The 20,585-nt window shown below is 62.9% G+C and overlaps 2 protein-coding genes across 7 annotated transcripts in view; one reads left to right on the top strand and one right to left on the bottom strand.

Moving 5' to 3' along the window:
• The window catches only part of LOC105488401 (protein tyrosine phosphatase 4A3), a 46,418-nt gene extending 28,607 nt beyond the window's left edge, over nt 1–17,811 (top strand). The window contains exons 2-6 of the mRNA XM_011752398.2: nt 8,466–9,414; nt 12,104–12,196; nt 14,017–14,147; nt 14,827–14,901; nt 17,246–17,811. Of these exons, the coding sequence (XP_011750700.1) occupies nt 9,310–9,414; nt 12,104–12,196; nt 14,017–14,147; nt 14,827–14,901; nt 17,246–17,363 (522 nt within the window). The 5' untranslated portion in view covers nt 8,466–9,309 and the 3' untranslated portion in view covers nt 17,364–17,811. The remainder of the gene's footprint in view (nt 1–8,465; nt 9,415–12,103; nt 12,197–14,016; nt 14,148–14,826; nt 14,902–17,245) is intronic.
• A 2,335-nt stretch (nt 17,812–20,146) lies between these two features.
• LOC105488404 (maestro heat-like repeat family member 5) overlaps nt 20,147–20,585 on the bottom strand; it is a 71,980-nt gene continuing 71,541 nt past the window's right edge. For all 6 annotated transcript variants that reach the window (XM_071067713.1, XM_024794916.2, XM_011752403.3 and 3 more), the window contains one exon: nt 20,147–20,286. In XM_071067713.1, the coding sequence (XP_070923814.1) occupies nt 20,186–20,286 (101 nt within the window). In that variant the 3' untranslated portion in view covers nt 20,147–20,185. The remainder of the gene's footprint in view (nt 20,287–20,585) is intronic.

The following is a 20,585-nucleotide window of genomic DNA, read 5'->3' as shown; positions in this document are numbered from 1 at the left end:
ACACTTTTTGTGCCCCCATCCATTTATTTCCGATAACTCTGTGAGGGAGGGACGGTTGCTGTCCCTCTTGACAGGAGGAAGCCGAGGTGCAGGGAGTGGCTGTTACTAGGTAGTGAAGGTTCCCCTGAGGAGGTGGTGTTCCCAGCAGAGCATGACCCAGGCCAGGAGGTGGGGAGGGAGCTTGTGGGGGTGGGCTGGGAGGTGAGGTGGGCAGCCCTGTGGAGGCAGCTTGTGGAGGCCTCTGCTAGGCCGATGGCTGGGGACAATAGGGGGAGTGGAGGCCTGACAGCCCTGGGACCTGATCTGCCTGCCATGGCAGTGTCTCCGCTATGAGCCAGGCATCCTATTTTCTAACCCTGTTTGTGACAGCCTGGGAACCTGAGGCACAGGTTGGCATGGGGTCTCTTTGAGGAACCAAGTGACTCGGCTCCAGGGAGGAAGTGACCCCCGACTCAGTAGAGATGCCAGCGTCTCAGACCCCTCCCTGGAAACCCACGATACTGTCATTACCTGGCCCACTCGCCCGGGGAGTCTGGGAGGCAGCTTGGCAGGGCAGGGGGTGGAGGGGTGACTGGGCAACCCCACCTGGGAGAGCAGGAGAAGGTGGGTGGGCTGTGTGCTGGTTCTGTCCATTTCTTTCCTGAATCTTCCAAGCTTAGCCCAGCACCTGGCCCTTGAAGGTGCTCAGTACATATTTGTCAAATTGGATGAATGAACGGATGAATGAGTGGATGAATGCCTGGTCTCCAGTCCTCGTTGGTGGGAGTCCTGTGGTCCAGGGTGGGGGTAGGGAAGGCTCAGAGGCACTGCTGAGCTTCAGGAGGGTGCAGAGCAGTGTAGAGAGCAAGACGCCCCTGCAGGGATGGGGAGGTGGGTGGTGGGCCTTGTGCGGGGCAGGTAGCCCAGGATGCAGGCCTTATGTGCCGGAGTGTGTCACCGTGTGGTGTCAACAGGTGGCCTGGCTGGCAGTGGCTGCTGGGATGCTTTCCAAGCACTGACACCCCCATCCTTGCCCCCAGGAAGGGCAGGCGGGGGGCTGGGGTGCTGGGGGAATGACAAGGGCAGGGTGAGGGGAGCTGGGAGGGGGCCTGGCTGTGTCACACCCCCAGGCAGGGAAGATGCTCTACCTGCTCTGCTGCCAGGTGGGCTTCTAGGGTGGCAGAAGGGGTACCTGGAGGGTTTGCAAGGCCACATTTGGGGTCACAATTCCCCTGGCCATGCCTCAGTTTCCTCATCTGAGCTGCTGCCAGGGGCCTCGTCTTCCAGCTGTCAGTGTCCACTGTCTCCTCGTCCCCTCAAGACCCCGGTGAGCCAGGGCTTGCCATACCTTTTACAGGTGGGGAACCAGGGCTCAGAGGGGAGAAACAGTCACAGACAGCACTGACCTTGACCCCAGGCCCTGTGAGCCCAGAGCCCAGTCCTGACCGCCGTGGTTTGGTGCCACCTTGTGAGTGGGGTCAGAACTCCTCCCTGTGACTGTCCCCCTCCTCTACGTCCTCCCCCTGCCACCTCTGCTCCCTTGCTCCTTTCCTCTGGCATCCCTGGTTCCATTAGGGGATGGTCCAGGCCCACAGGGGTGAGGCTGGCTGAGCTGAGTCCAGGTGTGGGGGGCTGGGGCTTGGCGCTGGGCTATGGGGGTAGGGTCTGAGTCCTGGATTGGGATTGGTCATTGCAGCAGGCCACAGGGTGGTACTAAGCACCTCCTGGGGTCAGGTTTCTACCCATCACTGGGTGGTTCTCCTGGTGCCATTGGAGCTTGGGAGGCTCCAGGTGGGCCTGGCAGGGCCTGAGTGGCCACAGATTTGGGAGGCTCCTGGTGCCTGGCGTGCATCACCTGCTGCCTGCCTGATGCTGGGTGCCTGGGGCCCAGTGGCAGCCTGAGTGGAGCCCCATGGCCTCGCCCATGCTCTCGCCAGGTGCCCACCTACCTGCCTGCCTGTGGAAGCAGTGGTTACAGCCCCCAGGTCTGTGGTGGAGCTTTGGCCTGCCTGGGCACTGCTGGTGGCTGGCGGCATGTGAGCAGCTTCAGGAGGAGCAGGGCAGGCGTCTTGGGTTGGCGAGTTAGCGCCATGCCCCAGAAGGCACTGTTAAAGCTGTGTGTGGCCCAGAGGAGCAGTGGCTGAGCACAGGGGTGTGTCCTTGGAGCCCACACTCATCTGTAGATGCCCAGTGGGTAGAACCCGAGCCGGTGCCCAACAGCTCTGCTTCCAGGCGGCAGCCAGGCACCCATGACTGGCTTGGAGCTGACACCATCTCGGAAGGTGGCTTTCCTCTCTGGCAGTGTCTCTATTTGTAAAGGTGGCCATGGGCCCCAGAGGGCTAGCACTGGCCCAGGGTTACACAGGGAGTCGGGGTAGTAGCCTGATGTGAGACTCCAGGCATCAGGAGCATGCCTGCCTCCCTCCTGGCCAGTTCTTCCAGGAATCCTCCCCTGACCTCCCACCCTCCAGATCACCTGCCACCCTGGGGCTGCTTCTGCTCAGGGGCTTTCCTCCTGCTGGTCCCCGTCCCTGCAATGATTGCTCAGAAGCACCAGAGAGGGGGCCTGGGATGGACAGCTTGAGAGGCTGCCTGAAGGTGGAGGGCACAAGGGATGCTAAGGAGTAGTGAGGTCCCCATCACCAGAGGTGTGCAAGCTGGGGCTTAGGTGTGGCGTAGGTGACCTTTGAGGTTCCTCTAGACCTCAGGGGTCGAGATTCTGTGATGGGTTCTGGATGTTTCCCAGATCTGGACCTCTGCCCAGAATGTTGGGTCATTTGTTCCTTCTACAAACAAGTGGGAGCCCTCTTGGTGCCAGGGCCTGTGTGGGAGGTGGGGTGAAACTGAGGACCTCTCAACTCTCCTTCAGTTGGGATGCCTTCCCTGGGGCCTGGGACACTCTGCTCTAAAGGACACAGCAAGGGGAGAGGGGATGGGATGGGGTGGGGAGAGGGGATGGGATGGGGTGGGGAGAGGGGATGGGATGGGGTGGGGAGAGGGGATGGGATGGGGTGGGGAGAGGGGATGGGGTGGGGAGAGAGGATGGGATGGGGTGGGGGCAGTGGCAGTGAGGGAGCTGGGCTCTTGGAGCTGCCGGGTGCAGGGGCCTGGAGGACTCTGGGAAGGCATCCTAGCGTATCAGGCATGGGCTTGGCCTGCTCGGGTCTACCCTTCTGGCCCCCCTAGCAATGGGCGGACTTGGGCTCGCTCTGGGAGGATTCCAGGAACGGCTCCTGCCTGGATATAAATAGACTTCTCCGAAAGGCCTGGGGCTGTGCCAGCTGCAGCAGGTGCCCCCCAGGCCTGGCCAGAGGGCCCCAGGCAAGGGGGTGGAGCCCGGGTGGGGGTGATGAGGATGCGGGGGTCCACCTTTGTAGCCCCAGAGGCATGATGGGCTCTGTCTGGTTGTAGCATCACAGAGCTTGATGGGAACTTTCACTCTGAGACCCTTTTATGGATAAGAAAACTGAGGCTGGGGTGGCAGGAGCAGCTTACCCCAGAGGTCCTCTCTCCTAGAGGGCTAGAGTTGGGATAAGCAGGGTCTCTGGGGGGCAGCAAGACCCAGCTCCAACTGTGGTTCCTCTGCCTTCTGGCTGTGTGACTCAGGAGGGTTGCTCAGCTTCTCTGAGCTGTTGTGGTTCGCCAGTGCAGTGTGGCAGGTGTTGGTGCCTTGCTCGGGGAATGCAGTGTCTAGCCTGGTATCCTTAGAAAGTGGCTGAGGTTGGAGACTGGTGGGGCAGAGTCCCTGAAGCTGACCCATTCCTGCCTTGGACCTTCACGGAGATGCTGCTGGAAGTGGTGAGCTGAGAGCACTGGGCAGGAGTCAGAGCCTAGTGTCTCCCTGTGGTGCTGGGTGCACCCATGTGGGTGGGTGTCCTTGCCAGGGAGCTCACACCCTTGGGGGTCTATGAGCTGGCAGGCAGGGCTACCTGGCTTGGTGCGCCCTTGGGTGGGGGCTCCCATGGGTCCCTTCAGACTGGGCACAGTCCTCCTGTCCTCGGCCCCTGGCCTGCTTGCCCACCTGGGGGTGGGAGGAGACGAGGGTTGCCAGCACAGCTGGGCCAGGCTGATGGTGATGCTGTCTGGAAGTGTGGGTGGGGAGAGCCTGGCAGGGGGAGAGTGGGTCATGCTCTCAGCAGGTTCCCTTGATGACCTCAGATTGCAGGGACCAGGTTGTTTGAGAGCTGCAAGCAAGGCCAGGCCTCCAGGGACCCTGTGCTGGGGGTGCCACCCATGCCCCTCCACCCTGCTCTGGGTGGCCAGGGCAGGCACAGAGTGGATCGTGATGCCACCTGCACCCTTGGGGCTCATAGTCTGGGGAGCACATGAGTTCCTGGCACAATGCTCCCAGGAGGCAGAGCCAGGAGTCCCAGGGAGGCTTTTGCTTGAGAGGATCTGGGAGGGCTTCCTGGAGGAGGGGACGCCTCTTCGGAAGTGCCCAGCCTCGGAGTTTGTGGAGCCCTCTCCCTGGCTGAATCCTGCCTGCCGGTGTTACCTGAGTGTGTTCCTCGTTTCAGTGCCTCAGTTTCCTCACCAGTACGCTAGGGGAGACCAGCGTAGCAGCCACAGCTGGGTCGTGAGGATTAAGTGAGGGGACAGTAGTGTCTGGCACACGGTAGGTGCTGAGTTAAACACATGGAGAAGTGCCGGGGCTGTGGGCTGGTGAGTTGGGCAGGGGGTCTGAACAGGAGGGACTCGGGCGCCTTCCTCCTCAGGGTGCAGGACAGCACCTGCACAGCGGGGCCGCATTTACATTTCCAAAGCTGGGCGTGCTCCCTCCAGGCCTCCCCACCAGGAGCGCAGCCCGGCGGCTCCTGCCCTCAGGACCCCCAGCCCACAGCCCCGTGAAGGGGCCAGGGGGAGCTCCGAGGTTCTAGGGAGGGCAGGCAACGGGAGAGGGCGCTGGGCCGGCCGGCGGGAGGAAGGAGGGGTCCCGGGCTGCAGCGCCCCCGGCCCTCGCCGCGCCCCGCACTTCCCTTTCCTGGCCGGGCTTCCTCTTCCCCGCGCCCGCCCTGCGCGGCCCCTTTGTTTCCCGGGCAGGGCGCGGCTATATTTAGGCGGCAGGTGTGGGAGCCCTCGGCAGCCGGGTCGCCCGCCGGTCACGCCCCCCACGTGACGCCCGGGCACTATAAATAGCCGCAGGCGGCGGTGGCGGCAGCGCCTGGAGCCGGCTCCGCGGCGGAGGGGCGGCGCCCCGACCCGGGCCCAGCACCGTGGGCACCGCCCGGCCGGCGCGTATGGAGGCGGCAGGACGCCTGCGGCGCGGGTGAGCCTGGCAGGTGGGGATGCGGCGGACCCAGGCCTTCTGGGACCCCAGCCCCGCCGGGGAGGAGGTGGCGCCCTCCGGAGGGCTGGGCGGGAGCCCCGCTGGTGTCCAGGGAGGGGGCCGCGCCCCTTACCACGACCCCACCCGCGACTGGTCCCCCGGGACTCCCCGGAGCGCCCACCTCAGCCCTGACCGCGGCACAGCCTTACTTCTGAGACCCACTGAGCCCCGGGCCTCCAGACTCCTTCCCCAGTATCACAGGGGGGCCCTCTCTGAAGGGGGCTGGATTCAAACTTCTTAACCCGCTGTGCCATCGGGAAGGAGGGTGGTAGCCTCCCTGAACCTCGATTTCCTCTTCTGTACAGGGGCTCCGTGTCGTTCCTGCCTCCTAGACTTGAGGCAGAGAGAACATACTTAACTGGACGCCTGGTGTGGCCCTGGCTGAGAATGTCCCCTCTCCCTGGCTTGTTTCCTCGTCTGGCCAACAGGGACAAGGATGGACTCTTCCTTTAAGGGTCTTGAGAAATCGCTGAGGGCTCTGGGCCTGCTGGCCCGAGGAGGCTGTGCCGGATCTCGGGAAGGGTGCTGCAGGGCTTGGTAGCAGGAGGGAAGGAGGGGCCATGGCTGCCAGTGGGTCCCTGTGCTGTGGGCCACGGGCTTGGTGGGGGTGGTAGCGACTCACAACACACGGAGGCAGGGGCAACCTGTCCCCATTTTGCAGATGGGAAGCCTGAGGCTTTGGCTTCAGGGAGTTCTCAGTGCCCATCCCTGGGGATCCTTAACCCTTGCTCTCAGGGCCCTACCTGGTGACCTCAGTGGGGGCGTGCTGTTAGGGAGGGGTGTTCTCCCTTGGGGGACAGCCACCAGGCAGGGCAGAGCCACACAGTGGTGCCAGGGCATCATTGCTTTGCTTTCACCTGGGGCAGGAGTAGGGGCTCCAGGGTGCAGAGACAAGTGGGGTGTGTGGCAAGACCCCAGCCCAGCCTTGTCTAGCCTCTCCCTGGACCCATGACCCCGTTCTAGCCTGGGTTGTGACCCCTGAGGTGGTTCAGAGCCTCCTCCCTTGCAGCAGCCTGCAGTCCTGTGGACCTGTCCAGGGCCACTAGGCAGCAGGGCCAGGCCACGTGCTATTGCCTGTGGGGTCTTCCCAGGTCCTTGGCAGCTGTGGGCGTGAGGGGTTGGTCAGCCCCTCAGGGAGAGGCCCAATGCTGTGGCTTCTCCAGCGCTTTTCCTCCTTTCTTTCTGTAAACATGAACTCGGCTCCCGCGCACAGGGACGTCCTGCCGTCCCAGGAGGGTCCCAGGTGTTTGTGTGCTGTTAGCACGCGGTGGCTTCCCTCACCCACACTCAGAGCCTGTGCTCCCTCCAGCTGGGCAGGGTGGGGGCTGGCGGGACCAGGGGCAGGATCCTTGTCTCCACCTTTACCTCCTGCTAGAGGTCCCACCCCACCATCCGTTTTTTTTTTTTGAGGCGGGATTTTGCTCTTGTTGCCCAGGCTAGAGCGCAATGGCGCGATCTCGGCTCACTGCAACCTCTGCCTCCTGGGTTCAAGCGATTCTCCTGCCTCAGCCTCCCGAGTAGCTGGGATTACAGGCGTGCACCACCACGCCTGGCTAATTTTTTTTATTTTTGTTTTTAGTAGAGATGGGGTTTCTCCGTGTTGGTCAGGCTGGTCTCGAACTCCCGACCTCAGGTCATCTGCCTGCCTCAGCCTCCCAAAGTGCTGGGATTACAGGCATGAGCCACTGCACCCACCATCTGTTTTCACCTTCCCAGAACCACGCAATGGACAGATCCTGAGGTGTGGCGCTTGCTCGGAGCCTGTGAGCACTGGCTGCCACCGAGGGTGTGGAGGGCAAGCAAGGAGGAGCCCACGGTCCCGTGCAGCCACCCTCCGAGTCCAGGGACCCAGGCCTCAAGCCCTCCCTGCGCCTGGGCTGAGACTCCAAGGGCCCAGCCTGCCTGGTGGGCAGCTGGGAAGGGGGTGCTGGGGCTGGGGCAGGGGCACAGGTGAGAGGGGGTGGGTTGGGGAATGGAGGGCTCTGCTGGACAAGGGACCCTGAAGTGCCTTTCCTTGGGTGGTAGACAGTAGTGACAGGGCCAGGCTTGGGTTGAGTCTAGGGGGTTGGAGAGTCTGCTAACAGCTGGGTCACAGCCGGAGGGAGCTTGGGTCACTTGTGTGGCCCCTCGTTGTGCTAATGGGGTAACAAAGAGGCTGGCACCTTGTACAAGGTCTCCCAGCCTTTCCGTAGAGAGGGAAGGAGGCTGCGTGCTCCTGGAACCCCCTTGCCCGGGAGCTTTGGGGTTGTGAGACCCAGAGAGGGAGAGAGGCAGGCGTGGAGGTGCTTCAGGTTACTGTGGCCCACCTGCACCCTCCCTCTTCAGGGCCCTGTTACGGTGTGAAGCCACTCCTGGCCACCTGTGCTGTCACCACCTTGGCATGTGTGCCTGATGGCTGGCCTATTGGTGTGGTCTGTCCCCGCCTCCGCAAGCTCCTGGAGGGGCAGAGCTGGCCTGTTTATCCCCTGAGCCTGGCTGAGCCCTGTGTGAGCAGCAGAGACACAGTGGCAGGGGGACACTGGTGGGCAGGGGGCTACTGACAGGCAGGAGACTCTGCAGAAAGCAAGAGGCAATTAGGGTGGCCCACGGCCGCATGTGGGGCCAGGTCCCTCACCTCCTTGTACTGGCAGCACTGACTGAGTGCCTGGGCCCCGTTCCCTGAGGATGGGCCACCCAGAGAGACCTGGGCTCAGATGTTCGCAGTAGCCAAGAATCGGAAGAGGAGAGGGCAGCTGTCCTGGGGTGGGGTTTCCACAGATCACGGCAGGTGGGCAGGGGCCAGGCTCAGGCTTCTTAGGGGAACTCGGCCTGTGTCCCCACAGAGGGACCCATTGTCTGTGTGCTGGGTTCATCATGTCCTCGGGGGTGTGTATGTCCCTGAAATCCCTGTCCCCCTCTGTCCTCCGTCATGCCCTGCTGGCTGTGTGGTGGCTGCCCTATGGCCTTCAGGCGCTGGGTCAGTCCTGGCAGGAGCCGTGCTTCCTCGTGCTCCCACATAAGGAAACAGACCTAAGAGGGTCATTCACTCAGCATGGTCAGGAGGAGCGCTCTGGGAGAGGTGTTGCCTGTGACTGCAGGCTCAGGGCAGGCATGAACCCCTCGTGGGAGGTAGGGCCCGCTGTGACCCCTTTCTATTCATTTTCTTCATCTGCGCCCCCAGATGCTGTGTGCTGCGGACCCACCTGGGGTTCATGGAGTGGGCCACGGGGCCCAGCCCTGAGCACTGCTGTACCCAGGCTCGCCGTGCCTGCTGCTGAGGAGTCCCCGCGCTGCTGGCTCTCACCATTGCCCTCGCCTGCCGATGGCCTCTGCTGCCCAGCCTGGGGCCAGCTCTACCGCCTGAGCCCCCTGCCCCCCTTCAGGACTCACCGTACCCCGATGGGGTAACGTGACAGAGGCCCCGCACGTCAGAGGCCGCTGTCCCCACGGCCGCTGCCCGTGACCCCTGGCCCAAGGCTGCTGGAGTTGGTTCAGTTCAAGTTCATTCTTCCTTTGGCCCTTGGGGGCTTGGGGCCCACCTCTGAGTGAAGGGGGCTGTCTGCCCAGCCACCGATGTGGAGAGGGCGCCCCCAGCGTGGGGTCCAGCTCTGGACACTGCTTGGCGGCCGGATTCTCTTTGGGCTTTTAAGTTTTCTTTGCTGAGCTTTTTTTGGTTGTTCTTTTTATTTTTTGCCTCTTTATGACTATCCAGCTGTGAGAGACAGGAGTTTGGAGTTGCCTGCTTTACTTTGGGCGGGGAGGGGGCTGTTTTTTCTCTTTTCTTTTTTAAGACTTGGGTTTTCTTTTTTAATTATCCAAACACTGGGCAGCTTCCTCCCCCACGCCTAAGTATTTGCACAATATTTGTGCGGGGTATGGGGGTGGGTTTTTAAATCTCGCTTTTCTTGGACAAGCACAGGGATCTTGTTCTCCTCATTTTTGGGGGGTACTTGGGGACTTCTCAGGACGTGTCCCCAGCCTTCTGTGCAGCCCCTTCTGCCCTGCCGGGCCTGTCGGGAGGCGCCATGGCTCGGATGAACCGCCCGGCCCCGGTGGAGGTGAGCTACAAACACATGCGCTTCCTCATCACCCACAACCCCACCAACGCCACGCTCAGCACCTTCATTGAGGTGAGTGGAGACGGAGCTGTGGCAGGCAGGGGGCCCAGGTATCTGGGAAGCCCGGCTGAGCTGCCTGAGGCCTCCCGAGAGGGATCCCCAGCCCCCGCTGGCCAGACAGGGCTCACAGCCTTGAAGCAAAGCCCAGTCCCCGTTGCAGGATCCTGGAGGAGGGACATGGGGGTATCCTGGGGGTCGGGGGTGAGGGTGTTGGGGGATCAACTGGGTCCCCTGGGAGGCCTGCAGGGGGCTGGCATGTGATAGGAGGGACTCCATGCCATGTGGATAGAGACAGAGGGTGAGGCGGGGGGATACATGGGCCAGGCTCTGCGTGCTCAGCCGTGGCCTGGGCTGAGGCCCTCCCCAGCCCTTTGCTGTCCTTTTGACCTCTGTGCATAGGCTGAGCGGGCAGGAGGTGCCCTGGTATGAGAAGTGGCTGCTTAATGTTGAAACAGGCAGATGGGGGACAAGTATGCAGGGCGGCTCCATGGCTAGCCCAGGCTTCCACACGCTGCTGGGCTCTGGGTGAGACCTCAGGTTAGACGAGGCTGGACAGGGGGCTTCAGGGCCCAGATTTCTATATGAGGAGGGACTGAGCAAAGGTCAGCACTGGCCACAGGAGGGAGGGACCGCTGTGCCCTGGAGAGCCAGCAGAGATGCCTGCCACTGGCAACCCTGGCAGATGGGACCAGATGCATTTACAGAAGCTATCTTGGGAGTGGAGTCTGGAGAGACCTGTGTGGCCTCCTAGAGGAGCCTGGTCTCTGCAGAGTGCCCTGCTGTTTGCAGGCCTGGGGCCATTTGCAGAGTCTGCAGCGGTGTGTGGGGCCGTTGACAGCCTCTGACTGTGCCAGCTGTGTCAGAGGCTGCAGCTGTGTGCAGGGTCATTTATGACTGAGTCCTTTGCCCTGTGACATGAGATAAGCCATCATGGTCTTGTCATAATGAAACAGGGATTTGGGCATGAGAGGGTATTGAGAACTGTAGAGCAGCAGGACGCATTGGGCACCCTGCCATCAGGGAGCCTGGACCCTGGACACTGAGCCAGGTGCCCTACAGAAGATGGCTGTCCCTCTCACAGCTGAGACCCTTGAGATAACAGCAGGATGTACAAGAAAGATTGGCGAGAACATCATGATGAGTGGCCAGGGTCAGTCCTCAGAATATGACTGGAATCAGGGTTAAGCCTGTAACCAAGGTCAGGTCTCAGTGTGTGACTAAGGTTGGGACTCTGTGTGTCCAGGATCAGCACTCAGTATGTGACCAAGGTTGGGGCTCAGTGTTTGACCAGGATCAGTGCTCATGTGTGACCAGGGTCAGGGTTTGGTGTGTGCCTGGGATCAGGGCTCACTATGTGACCAGGATCGAGGCTCAGTGCGTGTCCAGGATCAGGGCTCAGTGTGTGACCAGGATTAGAGCTTAGTAGGTCAGCAGGGTTAGGGAGGGCTCAGCCTGTGACCAGGGTTAAGGCTTAGTCCAGGATCAGGGCTCAGTGTGCGACCAAGATCAAGGCTCAGTATGTGACCAGGATCAGGGCTCAGTATGTCACCAGGGTTGGGGCTCAGCATGTGACCAGGATGAAGGCTCACAGGTGTGTGACTGTCAAGGCTCAGGATTGTGTGACCAGGATCAGGAAGGGCTCAACCTGTGACCAGGGCCAGGACTGAGTCCTGGGCTGGGTGGCCATTCCCTCTGCTGAGGGTGCAGAGGGCCTCTGAGGTACCCCACGGCCAGAGAGCCCAGCACCCTGCCTGCTCCCTGCATTCTCAGATAGTTGGGTACTGGCCTCTCTGTGTTCTAGGTACCCGTCCCGTGACCAGCAAGACCCAGCAGCTGATTCCTCACCCCTCCCAAAATAGCTGTGAGAGCAGGTGGGGTGGGAACAGCCCTCACACGTGACCCCCGTGAAGTGGATCCCCGCAGTGGGGGTATAAATATCGGCCTGGCTGTGAACTACCACGACCTTTTCCCTGGTCGTGTGGGGCTTCCCTGGTGGCGTGCAGGGCCCAGCTCCCTCCTGGCCGCCATCTGAGTGGTGCCCACCCTCCCTGCTCTGAGGTGCCCCAGCTGACGCCCGCCCCTCTTAGACCCCAAAGTCCCCCTGGACTGGACCCATCCCTGCGGCTCAGCTGGGGTCGCTGCTCAGATGCAGGGGCTCACATGTGGACTGGGGGGTCCAGTTCCTGCTGTGGGGACCCAGTAGCTTTTCTGGAAGAAATGTCCTTGCTGGTAGATGTGGGGTCCTGAGCACCCCAGAGGAGGGAGTGGTGTGCTGGGGAGCTGGGGTCCCAGCTGCCGGTGACCATGAATGTAGGTGGAGACACCTTTGCCTTTGCTGGGTGGCCCAAGGGACCTGGGACAGGCTCTTTCACACCCAGACACCACCTTGACCAGTCGCGGAGCCCGAAGTCCACTCTTGGTGGGCGTCACTGCATCAGGCTCTGCCTGGCTGGAGGGTGACATGCCCTTCCCTGGGGGCTTCAGGGACCATGCCCCTGCCCCAGGGGACTGAGGGGACAGGATTCCACCCCGAGAGGTCTGAGGGGACAGGGCTCCACCCTGAAGGGTCTGAAGGGACATGTCCAAGTCCTGGGTGACGGTGGGGGACACAGCTGTGCCCTGGGAGCCCTGGTGAGTGGGTCCTGCTCCCTGAGCACTGCAGCCCCAGCCCAGCCCTGCCTCCTCCGTCCTCCCCCCTCAGGACCTGAAGAAGTATGGGGCCACCACCGTGGTGCGCGTGTGTGAAGTGACCTATGACAAAACGCCGCTGGAGAAGGACGGCATCACAGTTGTGGTGAGGCGCGCGTCACGGGGACCCTGCCACGGGGACCCTCGTCGCTGCTGCCACCGGGGGAGGGTGGGGCGGGGGGCTCTGGGCCTGCACAGAGGGTTTGGTGCCCCTCCTGTGGCAGCCCTGGACATGTTTGTGCCGGGCCACGTGTGTGTCTGGGTACATCAAGGGAAGGCCAGGGTGTTGGGCCTTGTGACCTCAAGAAATTCACCCTTGTGTACCCCATCTTTCTGTCTCTAGATCGGGCCAGCCTGGCTCGCCAGGCAGGGGTGGCTGGCACATGCTTGGTGCATGGGCCAAGGTGGGGGTTGGGCTCCTCCGCCTGTCTCAGACCCTCCTCCCGTCCTGTCTTGGGTCCATCTCAGCCTCTGCCCGGGTGGCTGCGGCCCTGTTGCCAGGCAGCAGGTTCCTGGGGAGGACCCTTGGGCAGTTTCCTTGGCTCCTTTGGCCCTGGGGACCCAGGTCTGGGCGGGGTGTGGGGCGGTTCTGCTGCCGTATCCTTGGGGGATGGGCCACAGCAGCTGCAGGCCCAGAGCCGGCCCCAGGGCAGGGGGTCCACCCCCGGCCTGGTAGACGACTGCCCCCTGGTGCAGGCCCGCCCAGCTGCATCCGGGCCTGTCTCCTCAGTGCGGAGCTTGAGTGACCCCTCAGTCACTGCTTTTCATCCCAGGACTCTGCTTTTGGCTGTGGTTGCTGTTTCATAACCTCAGCTTGGCGGTTTGGAGTGGTGGCAGTGCTGGCGCTTTGGGGTCAGATAGGCCTTGGGCTGCGTCCCGCCTCTGCCCTCCCCAGCCTTGTGACACTGCAGGTCACTCCGAGCCTTGGGTTCCTCAGCTCAAAGCAGGGCTGCTTGGAAGAATGGGAGGTGAAGGCGTGTCCCCGCTTCTCGCGTGGGGTGCACCCACACCCTCCTTCCTCTTCCACAGCAGCGGGAGGGATTGGGGTCAGACGTAAGTAGCCGTGCAGACCACTTGTCTCTAGGAGTTGCCCTGCCTGGAGGCTGGGGAGGGGTGAGATGCCCCCAAAGGCTGCGTGTCTGCTCAGTGGGCCCAGCGGGCTCTCCCTGGCACCAGACAGCCTCAGGCCTGGCACAGTCCCGCGGCCCTGCACGAACTCTCTTTCCCAAGACTGAAACGTGTCCATTCCCACCACAGCGCTCTGGCCCGGGCCCTCCCCTGGGAAGACTCACTTGCCCACCGATCCAGGGCGCTGGGGAACGGGACAATGGGAAGCACAGGTCATCTTCTAAGACCAAATTAACCCCCAGGAACAATGGGCCGGGGTCCCAGTGGAACCGCCTGTTTCGAGTGCCCTTGGAAACATGGGCCCTGTCTCGCCCCATAACCCTGTCTTCAGTCCTTCCTGGCACCTGGGCTGTGTGTGGCACGTGCCAGCCGTCTTTGCATGCCACCACAGGGGACTAGACCTCTTGCACCAGCCGACCCAAAACCTGTCAGGCTGCCGCCGGCACACAGGCGTGAGGGATTGTGACCCCAGAACTGGAGCTCGGGCTGACAGGTGTGGGGATTGGATTTGTGTGACTCTGGACGAGGCTCCAGTCAGAAAGGGGTGGGGTGGTCTAGGAAGGCTTCCTGGAGGAGGGGACAGCTGCAGTGTACAGGGAATGATGAGTCTAAAGCACCCACCATGGGGTGCCCATGGCCAAACTGTACGCCTCCTGTGTGCCCTCTGGATCTGCTGCCCCCACCCTAGTGGGCTCCTGGCACCCTCTGCCTCTCAGAGCTCCCTGTTCTCGCCTGAGCCCCAGGGCCACCTCTCCACTCTCCCGCAGCTGGGGGTCCTCATGTCGCTTCCCTTCGCAGGACTGGCCGTTTGACGACGGGGCGCCGCCACCCGGCAAGGTAGTGGAAGACTGGCTGAGCCTGGTGAAGGCCAAGTTCTGTGAGGCCCCCGGCAGCTGCGTGGCTGTGCACTGCGTGGCGGGCCTGGGCCGGTGAGTGTCGGGGCAGGGTGGGGCTCGCCGTGTCAGGTGGTTGGGCATCTCGTGGTCTGATAGCCTCGCTTTTGGATGTGGGTCTTGAACACACGTCCATGCGACCTTCCCAGGAGGCCCGTGCCCCAAGTACTGGGGCGCCCAGACTGGTCCTCTCCCAGCATCACAGAGAGGAAGTGCTTCCCAAAGTCTAACCCAACTTCTTCCTGCTGTGGTTGTAACCATCCCGACATCTTGTTCAGGAAAGGGCTGTCGTCCCCCTCTCCAGACACAAAGATCCACCCCTGCACAGCTGGGGCCTCAGACCCCTGCTGGGAGAACGGGAGGAAGAGTGGCAGCTGGGATCAAATGAAATGACCAGTGGGACAACCCCATCCGCAGAGGGAAGCCTAGGCGAGCAGGGTTGATAGCAGGCACAGATCCAGCTCTTAGCACTTCACCCGGGAGCCCTTATTTAACCCTCCCCCAGCAGATCGCAGAGAGGTTGCCTAGGAGGAAGCCAGGATTTGGACCCAGTGCTCAGGCTGGGCTCCGAGGCTGTGGCCTCCATGGGGGAGCTTCAGGCAGCAGGGAGTCTGGACCCCTAGGGCCCCCGTGCCCTGCGTCTTCAGCAGGTGCCCTGCCAAGGGGACAGGGGTGCGCAGGCTCCGAAGACCCCGGCCCTTCTGTTTGCCCCCAGGGCTCCAGTCCTTGTGGCGCTGGCCCTCATCGAGAGTGGGATGAAGTACGAGGACGCCATCCAGTTCATCCGCCAGTGAGTGGCTGAGGTGGCGGGGTGGGCTGTGAGCGCTGCGGGAGGGGAGATCTGGCTGCCCACGAAGGGTGTTGGTGTTGACTGTGTGGTTCTGTTGCCCTGAGGCTGCGTCGCTCAGCACAAGCTGGGACTTGCTGCAGAAACGGGGAAACCCGAGGTGTTTCTGATGGGTGGGGACAGCAGCCCCTGAGGGACCACGTAGCCACGCGGGGACACAGCGAGGCCACTCGCCATGCCGTCCTGCCCGCCATCCACAGACGGAGCTCCTTCCTTCCCAGCCATCCTGACGGGGGTGGAAGGACCCTCAGCCAGCCGGTTCAGTCCCTCCATGAAAAACAAGAGCCTGAAACCCCATACCACACCGTGTCCGCCCCTAGGGACGCTCACACTGGGCTAGTGTCTCAGAGCTGCTCTGAGTCCGGCTGCTCACCACCCCTCCCCTCAACCCTGAGCTCTCCAGCTCAGTCCCTCCCCGCCCTCCTTGGAGGCTTCCAGTCCAGCTTGCCTGCCCCATCCCTGTCACTTGGTGGCCTCCCTGGGGAAGGCTGCCATCTGCCCATTGCCCAGGGGGTCCTGGGGGAGTCTGGCCGGGACAGCAGGGCCAACTCTGGAGGAACGGATGCGGCGCCTGAAGCCTGCCCCTGCCCAGCCCACCATGTGCGTGCCCATGAGTGCCACACACCCGTGCTACTTGGACAGGCTTGGCTAGCGAGGCCATCTCTTCCTCCCAGAGGCAGGCTTGTTCCCGGCCATACTGGCTGGCCAGCCCTGCGGGTCCGTGCAAGAGCGTGGCCAGCCCTGCGGGTCCGTGCAAGAGCGTGGCCAGCCCTGCGGGTCCGTGCAAGAGCGTGGCCTGCCCTGTGGGTCTGTGTGGGAGCGTGGCCAGCCCTGCGGGTCCGTGCAAGAGCGTGGCCTGCCCTGTGGGTCTGTGTGGGAGCGTGGCCTGCCCTGTAGGTCTGTGTGGGAGCGTGGCCTGCAGGTGCTCAGGTCTCCTTGGGGGCCCTGGGATGTGCACGCTCACACACAGACACGCATGGGGGTCATGCAGGCACACACATAAGTACACGTGTGCACACACAGACCCAGACATATGCAGGCACACACGTACAGGCAGGTGTGTGAACACAGGCACATACAGACAAGTGGGTGCACACGTAGACACACATGGATGCACTCAGGCACGTACACACGTGTGCACTCATACATGACATGCATTTTCACACATGCGGGTGCACACAGGCGAGCACGTTCCCTGGGGCCTCTCCTGACCCCACGTCTCACCGAGCCAGGGCTTGTCTCTCCCTTGTGGTTTTTGCTGTGTGGCTCCCTGCACCTGAAGCTGCGCTGGTCAGGACAGGTTGGGCGGTGCTGCAGAAATGGCCAGGCCCAGAACAGCATGGGTGTTTCTTGCCCCTGTTGCGTGTCTGTGGGTGGGGGCCCTAAGCGGAGGCCTGGCCGAGGGCTGCGCCTTCCCCAGCATGCCGGTGGCTGGGCAGAGGAAGCGAGCATGGTGGAGCCACACGGGGTGCCTGCAGCTTTGCTGGACAGAGACTCCTTGCGCTACTTCCGCTCCCACTTCCTTGGCCAGGGCCAGCCCGTGGGCACGCCTGAGGCCATGGCAGGTGAGGATGGATGAGTCTCCAGAGGTGCTGGGTGGGCAGCCCCAGGCCCCGGACGCCTGTCACCTCAGGGTCTCTCAGGTGTGGCTGCAACATCCTCTCCTCCAGGAAGTCTTCCTGTCCACCCCAGCCCAGGTACCTGTGGTCAAGGACCAGGTGGCAGGGACAGGGTGAGCATGTAGCCCAGGTCCCCGCTGTAAGGACCAGGTGGCAGGGGCAGGGTGCGCACACAGCCCAGGTCCCCGCTATAAGGACCAGGTGGCAGGGATGGTGGGGACAGGGTGAGCACGCAACCGAGGTCCCTGCTGTAAGTGAAGGTCGTGTAGCTGGGCTGGAATTCTGGGCTCAGCCCCTCCCTTACTCACAGGCCCCCCCTTCCTGGATGGTAGAGGTGCCCAGACACCACCCTTGTTGCCTACTCATGGCCTTGGGGTGGGTCCTACCCATCTGGGGAAGCCTGGGGGCCGTAGGGAGCCCAGAGTCAGCCTGGAGGAGGTGGCGCTTTGGTGAGTTTGGAAGGCAAGCAGGGGTAAGCTGCAGGAGGCCAGGAAAGGGTGACTGTGACTCTGGGAGCAGCTGTGGCAAGGCCCTGGGATGGGAGGGGCTTGGCCAGCCGCAAGGCCTTACTCCAGCTCACTGCACTCTCAGCTTCCAGCTCCCTGGGACAGGTGAGGTGGCCGAGCCAGGGCCTTGGATGAACCCTGTCCCTGTCCCCCTCTTCCCAGGAAGCGCCGTGGAGCCATCAACAGCAAGCAGCTCACCTATCTGGAGAAATACCGGCCCAAACAGAGGCTGCGGTTCAAAGACCCACACACGCACAAGACTCGCTGCTGTGTCATGTAGCTCAGGACATTGACTGGGCCTGGTGGCCCTGCCCAGCCCTGCTCTGCCCAGCCCAGCAGGGGCTCCAGGCCTTGGCTGGCCCCACATCGCCTTTTCCTCCCCGACGCCTCCGCGCACTTGTGTCCGAGGAGCCCCCTGGCCTGTGTGGCCTCCGGGCCTTCTCCTGTCTCTGCCGCTCCCTCTGGCAGCGCTGGCCGTGGCTCTGTCTTTCCGAGGTGGGTCGGGCGCCCTCTTCCCTGGACCCCCGCCCGCCCCCTCCCACACCAGCCCAGGCCGGTCTCCTCTGGCCTGTTTGTTGCAGGGCGGGGGTACATTTTGTAACCACTGGGCCCCCCCAGCCCATCTTCTGCGACCCCTTGCCCTGACCTGTTCTCGGCACCTTAAATTATTAGACCCCAGGGCAGTCAGGTGTTCTGGACACTCGAAGGCAATAAATCAGGAGCCGTGGCGTGGCCGTGTGTGTGTGGAGTGGGCTGAGGCGTCAGGCGGGGCGGGCCGGTGGCCTGGGGGCCCCCGCAGGGCTCAGGAGGCCACTGTCGGGATGCTGGGCTGCTGCCCAGAATGGGGCTCCCGCGTGCTCCTACGCTGCCCTCTGGTGGCCGCTCTGGGTCCCTGCACCCCGACCCAGGGGCCGGCCTGCCTTGTCTCGAAAACCCAGGCGGGAGCCCTGCTTTGGGCGGGGTGGCCGTGTTGACGGTTCTCGGGACTGTGACATTAGAAGGCGAGGTGGGTCACCAGCATTGTCCTCTGCAGGTTGGGCTGGGATTCATTTGGCAGTTCCTCAGGGCCTGTGTCCGGCGGGTTGGTCCCTGTCCTGCCCCAACCAGGTGTCCACATTTCAGGCTCCGAGGCGCAGAGAAGGGTGCAGGTGGTGGCTCAGGTGGAGGAAGGCTCCATCCATCAGCCCGGGGAGGGAGGGTACCTCCTGGGCACCTGGGGCTGGATGTGAGAGGCCTGGACCGGAGCCTGCTGGAGGGCGTGGACTGGATGCTCGTGTGTTCCTGGGTGCTGTGTCTGTGTTGGTGGCTGGCCCCACCCTAGGCCAGGGTGCACGGCGGGCATGGCCCCCGCGGGGAGGAAGGTGGGCCTGGGGCTGGCCCCACCCTAGGCCAGGGTGCACGGAGGGCATGGCCCCCGCTGGGAGGAAGGTGGGCCTGGGGCTGGCCCCAGGGTTTGGAGAGCCTAGGAGTGGTCTCTGTCCTGGGGCCCCAGGAGGTTCCAGCAAGAAGCAATTGGGGCAGGTCTGGAGGAGGTCAGTGGATAAGATGGGGAGATGTGGAAACCCCAAAAGCCCTTTCTCAAGCAGCCCTGCCTCCAAGACTGACACACAGCTAAGGGGGCCACAGACCTGGCTCCTGTGTGGAGAAAGGGCAACAGCTGTCCCGGATGGTTACTCTCTCCTTTCCTCAAACACATTTGGAACTCAAGTAAATCTGATGCGTGTTGGGTGAAGTTTGCTGTATTTTTTCAATCCACCAGCCAAGTTTTGGGGTCACCTCTGCTGGCCCTGTGTAGCCATGTCCCTGCCCCAAGAGGCTCACAGTCTAGGAGAGTTGCGGGGAAGACAGGCTGGTAAGCCTCCCAGTTACAGCTAGGGGTGTTCCACCTCGGGGGGTGGCGGGGAGCGGGGGCATGGAGGCGGGGCCTTGGGATACTCCACCTTGGGGGCCTGGGAGACAGGATGCATGAAGGCGGGGCCTTGGTGTGCTCCTCCTCAGGGGTACGGGGGAATGGGGGCATGGAGGTGGGGCCTTGGGGTGCTCTACCTTGGTGGGGGGCAGGGTTACAGGGGGTGTGGAGGAGGGGCCTGGGGGGCACAGTGCAGAGTACCAGGCTGGGAGGTGGGGGAGATGCTCCATGTGGAAGGACCGCCTGAGCTGAGTGTGGAGTGGGGTCAGCACTGGCCAGGAGGGGAAAGGGGGTGTAGTCTGGATCATCCCATGGGTGGGATGGTGGCTGGCCTGGCAGAATCCCGAGACAGAGGCAGCATGGGATGAGAGCCCAGGCAGAGCCCTGCAGGGAGGGGCTCTTCAGGAGCTGCGTGGACCCCAGGCCAGGTGGAAACCCAGGCCGAGGTGGAAGGTTGGGCAGGTAGGTTCCCTGGTGGCTCTCTGGGAGTCCAGGGTACCTGCCTCTGGACTCATCCCTCCAAGGGTCTTGGGAGAAAGGTCTTACTGCCCATTTTACAGTTGGAACAGCTGAGGCTCAGAGAGCCAAGGCTCCTGCCTCAGGCCACAGTGTGTCCAGAGTGGGCCTGGCTGGTTCTGCTGCTAACCCTGAATGGACTGAGAAGGATGTTGATGGGGGTGGAGGGAGACATTGGGGTCCCGACTGAGGGAACTCCGTCCTACCATCAGCCCCCAGCCACTGTGGCGCATCAAGCTGGAGACAGACTGAAGATTGAGCAGCCACCCTGGGCGGAACCTGCCCTCGATTCGAGGGCCCGCCCAGCCCCCAGGACCCTGGGACCCCGGCAGGCTGTGGCTTGGGCTCAGGCCCCAATCAAGGGGACCCTGCCTCCAGGAGTGGACGGGCGTCCACCTGCAGGGCGCTTCACGGACTTCACAGCTTGTCTCTGTCCCCGGGGCCTGACCCTGGGTTTGTCCCCAAGTCCTGCCAGTGTCTCCTGGGGCTTGGCTTGGTCGCAGCAGAAGGGCCCCTGGCGGGCAGGGAGCTGACACGCATCAAGCTGCTTTGTTGAATCTAGATCTTTCTTTCAAATGGAAAAACGTTATGCAACCAAGCTCTGTGGGGGGCAGATGGGGCAGGGCTGACCAGGTGGGCACAGCCTGGGGAAGGCCGTTGGGGAGGATGGCCGGAGGTCACTGCTTGGGTCTGGCCGACACCTTCTGGAGGAAGGAGAGCTGGCTGGTGGCAAATTCCCGGATGCTGGGCTCGGGGTCGCTTTTGAGATGTTCAAAAGCTCCAGAAGAGGAGGAGCAGGTCAGAGGTGACCCCAGCCTGGAGCAGCCCCTTTACCCCAGCCCGGGTGGGGTGGGGTGGGGAGGGGTGGGGTGGGGTGTCGGGGGTGGGTGGGGCCAGCCAGACCCCACCTCCTGTGACTCCAGGCCTGGGTTGCTTCCCTTCACTACTCACCCACCACCCCCATTCCCCGGCCCCTTGTTCTGTTGGTGCCATGAGGCAGCTGTGGAGTGGGTGTGAGCCTCAGGCCCCAAGTGCCCTGATGGGGGCCTGGGGAGGGGAAGGGTCAACCTCAGCCTC

This window comes from Macaca nemestrina, chromosome 8, assembly GCF_043159975.1.
Source record: "Macaca nemestrina isolate mMacNem1 chromosome 8, mMacNem.hap1, whole genome shotgun sequence".
Lineage (NCBI taxonomy): Eukaryota > Metazoa > Chordata > Mammalia > Primates > Cercopithecidae > Macaca > Macaca nemestrina.
Note: the sequence above shows the minus strand (reverse complement) of the source record. Positions and strands in the feature narration are given on the sequence as shown.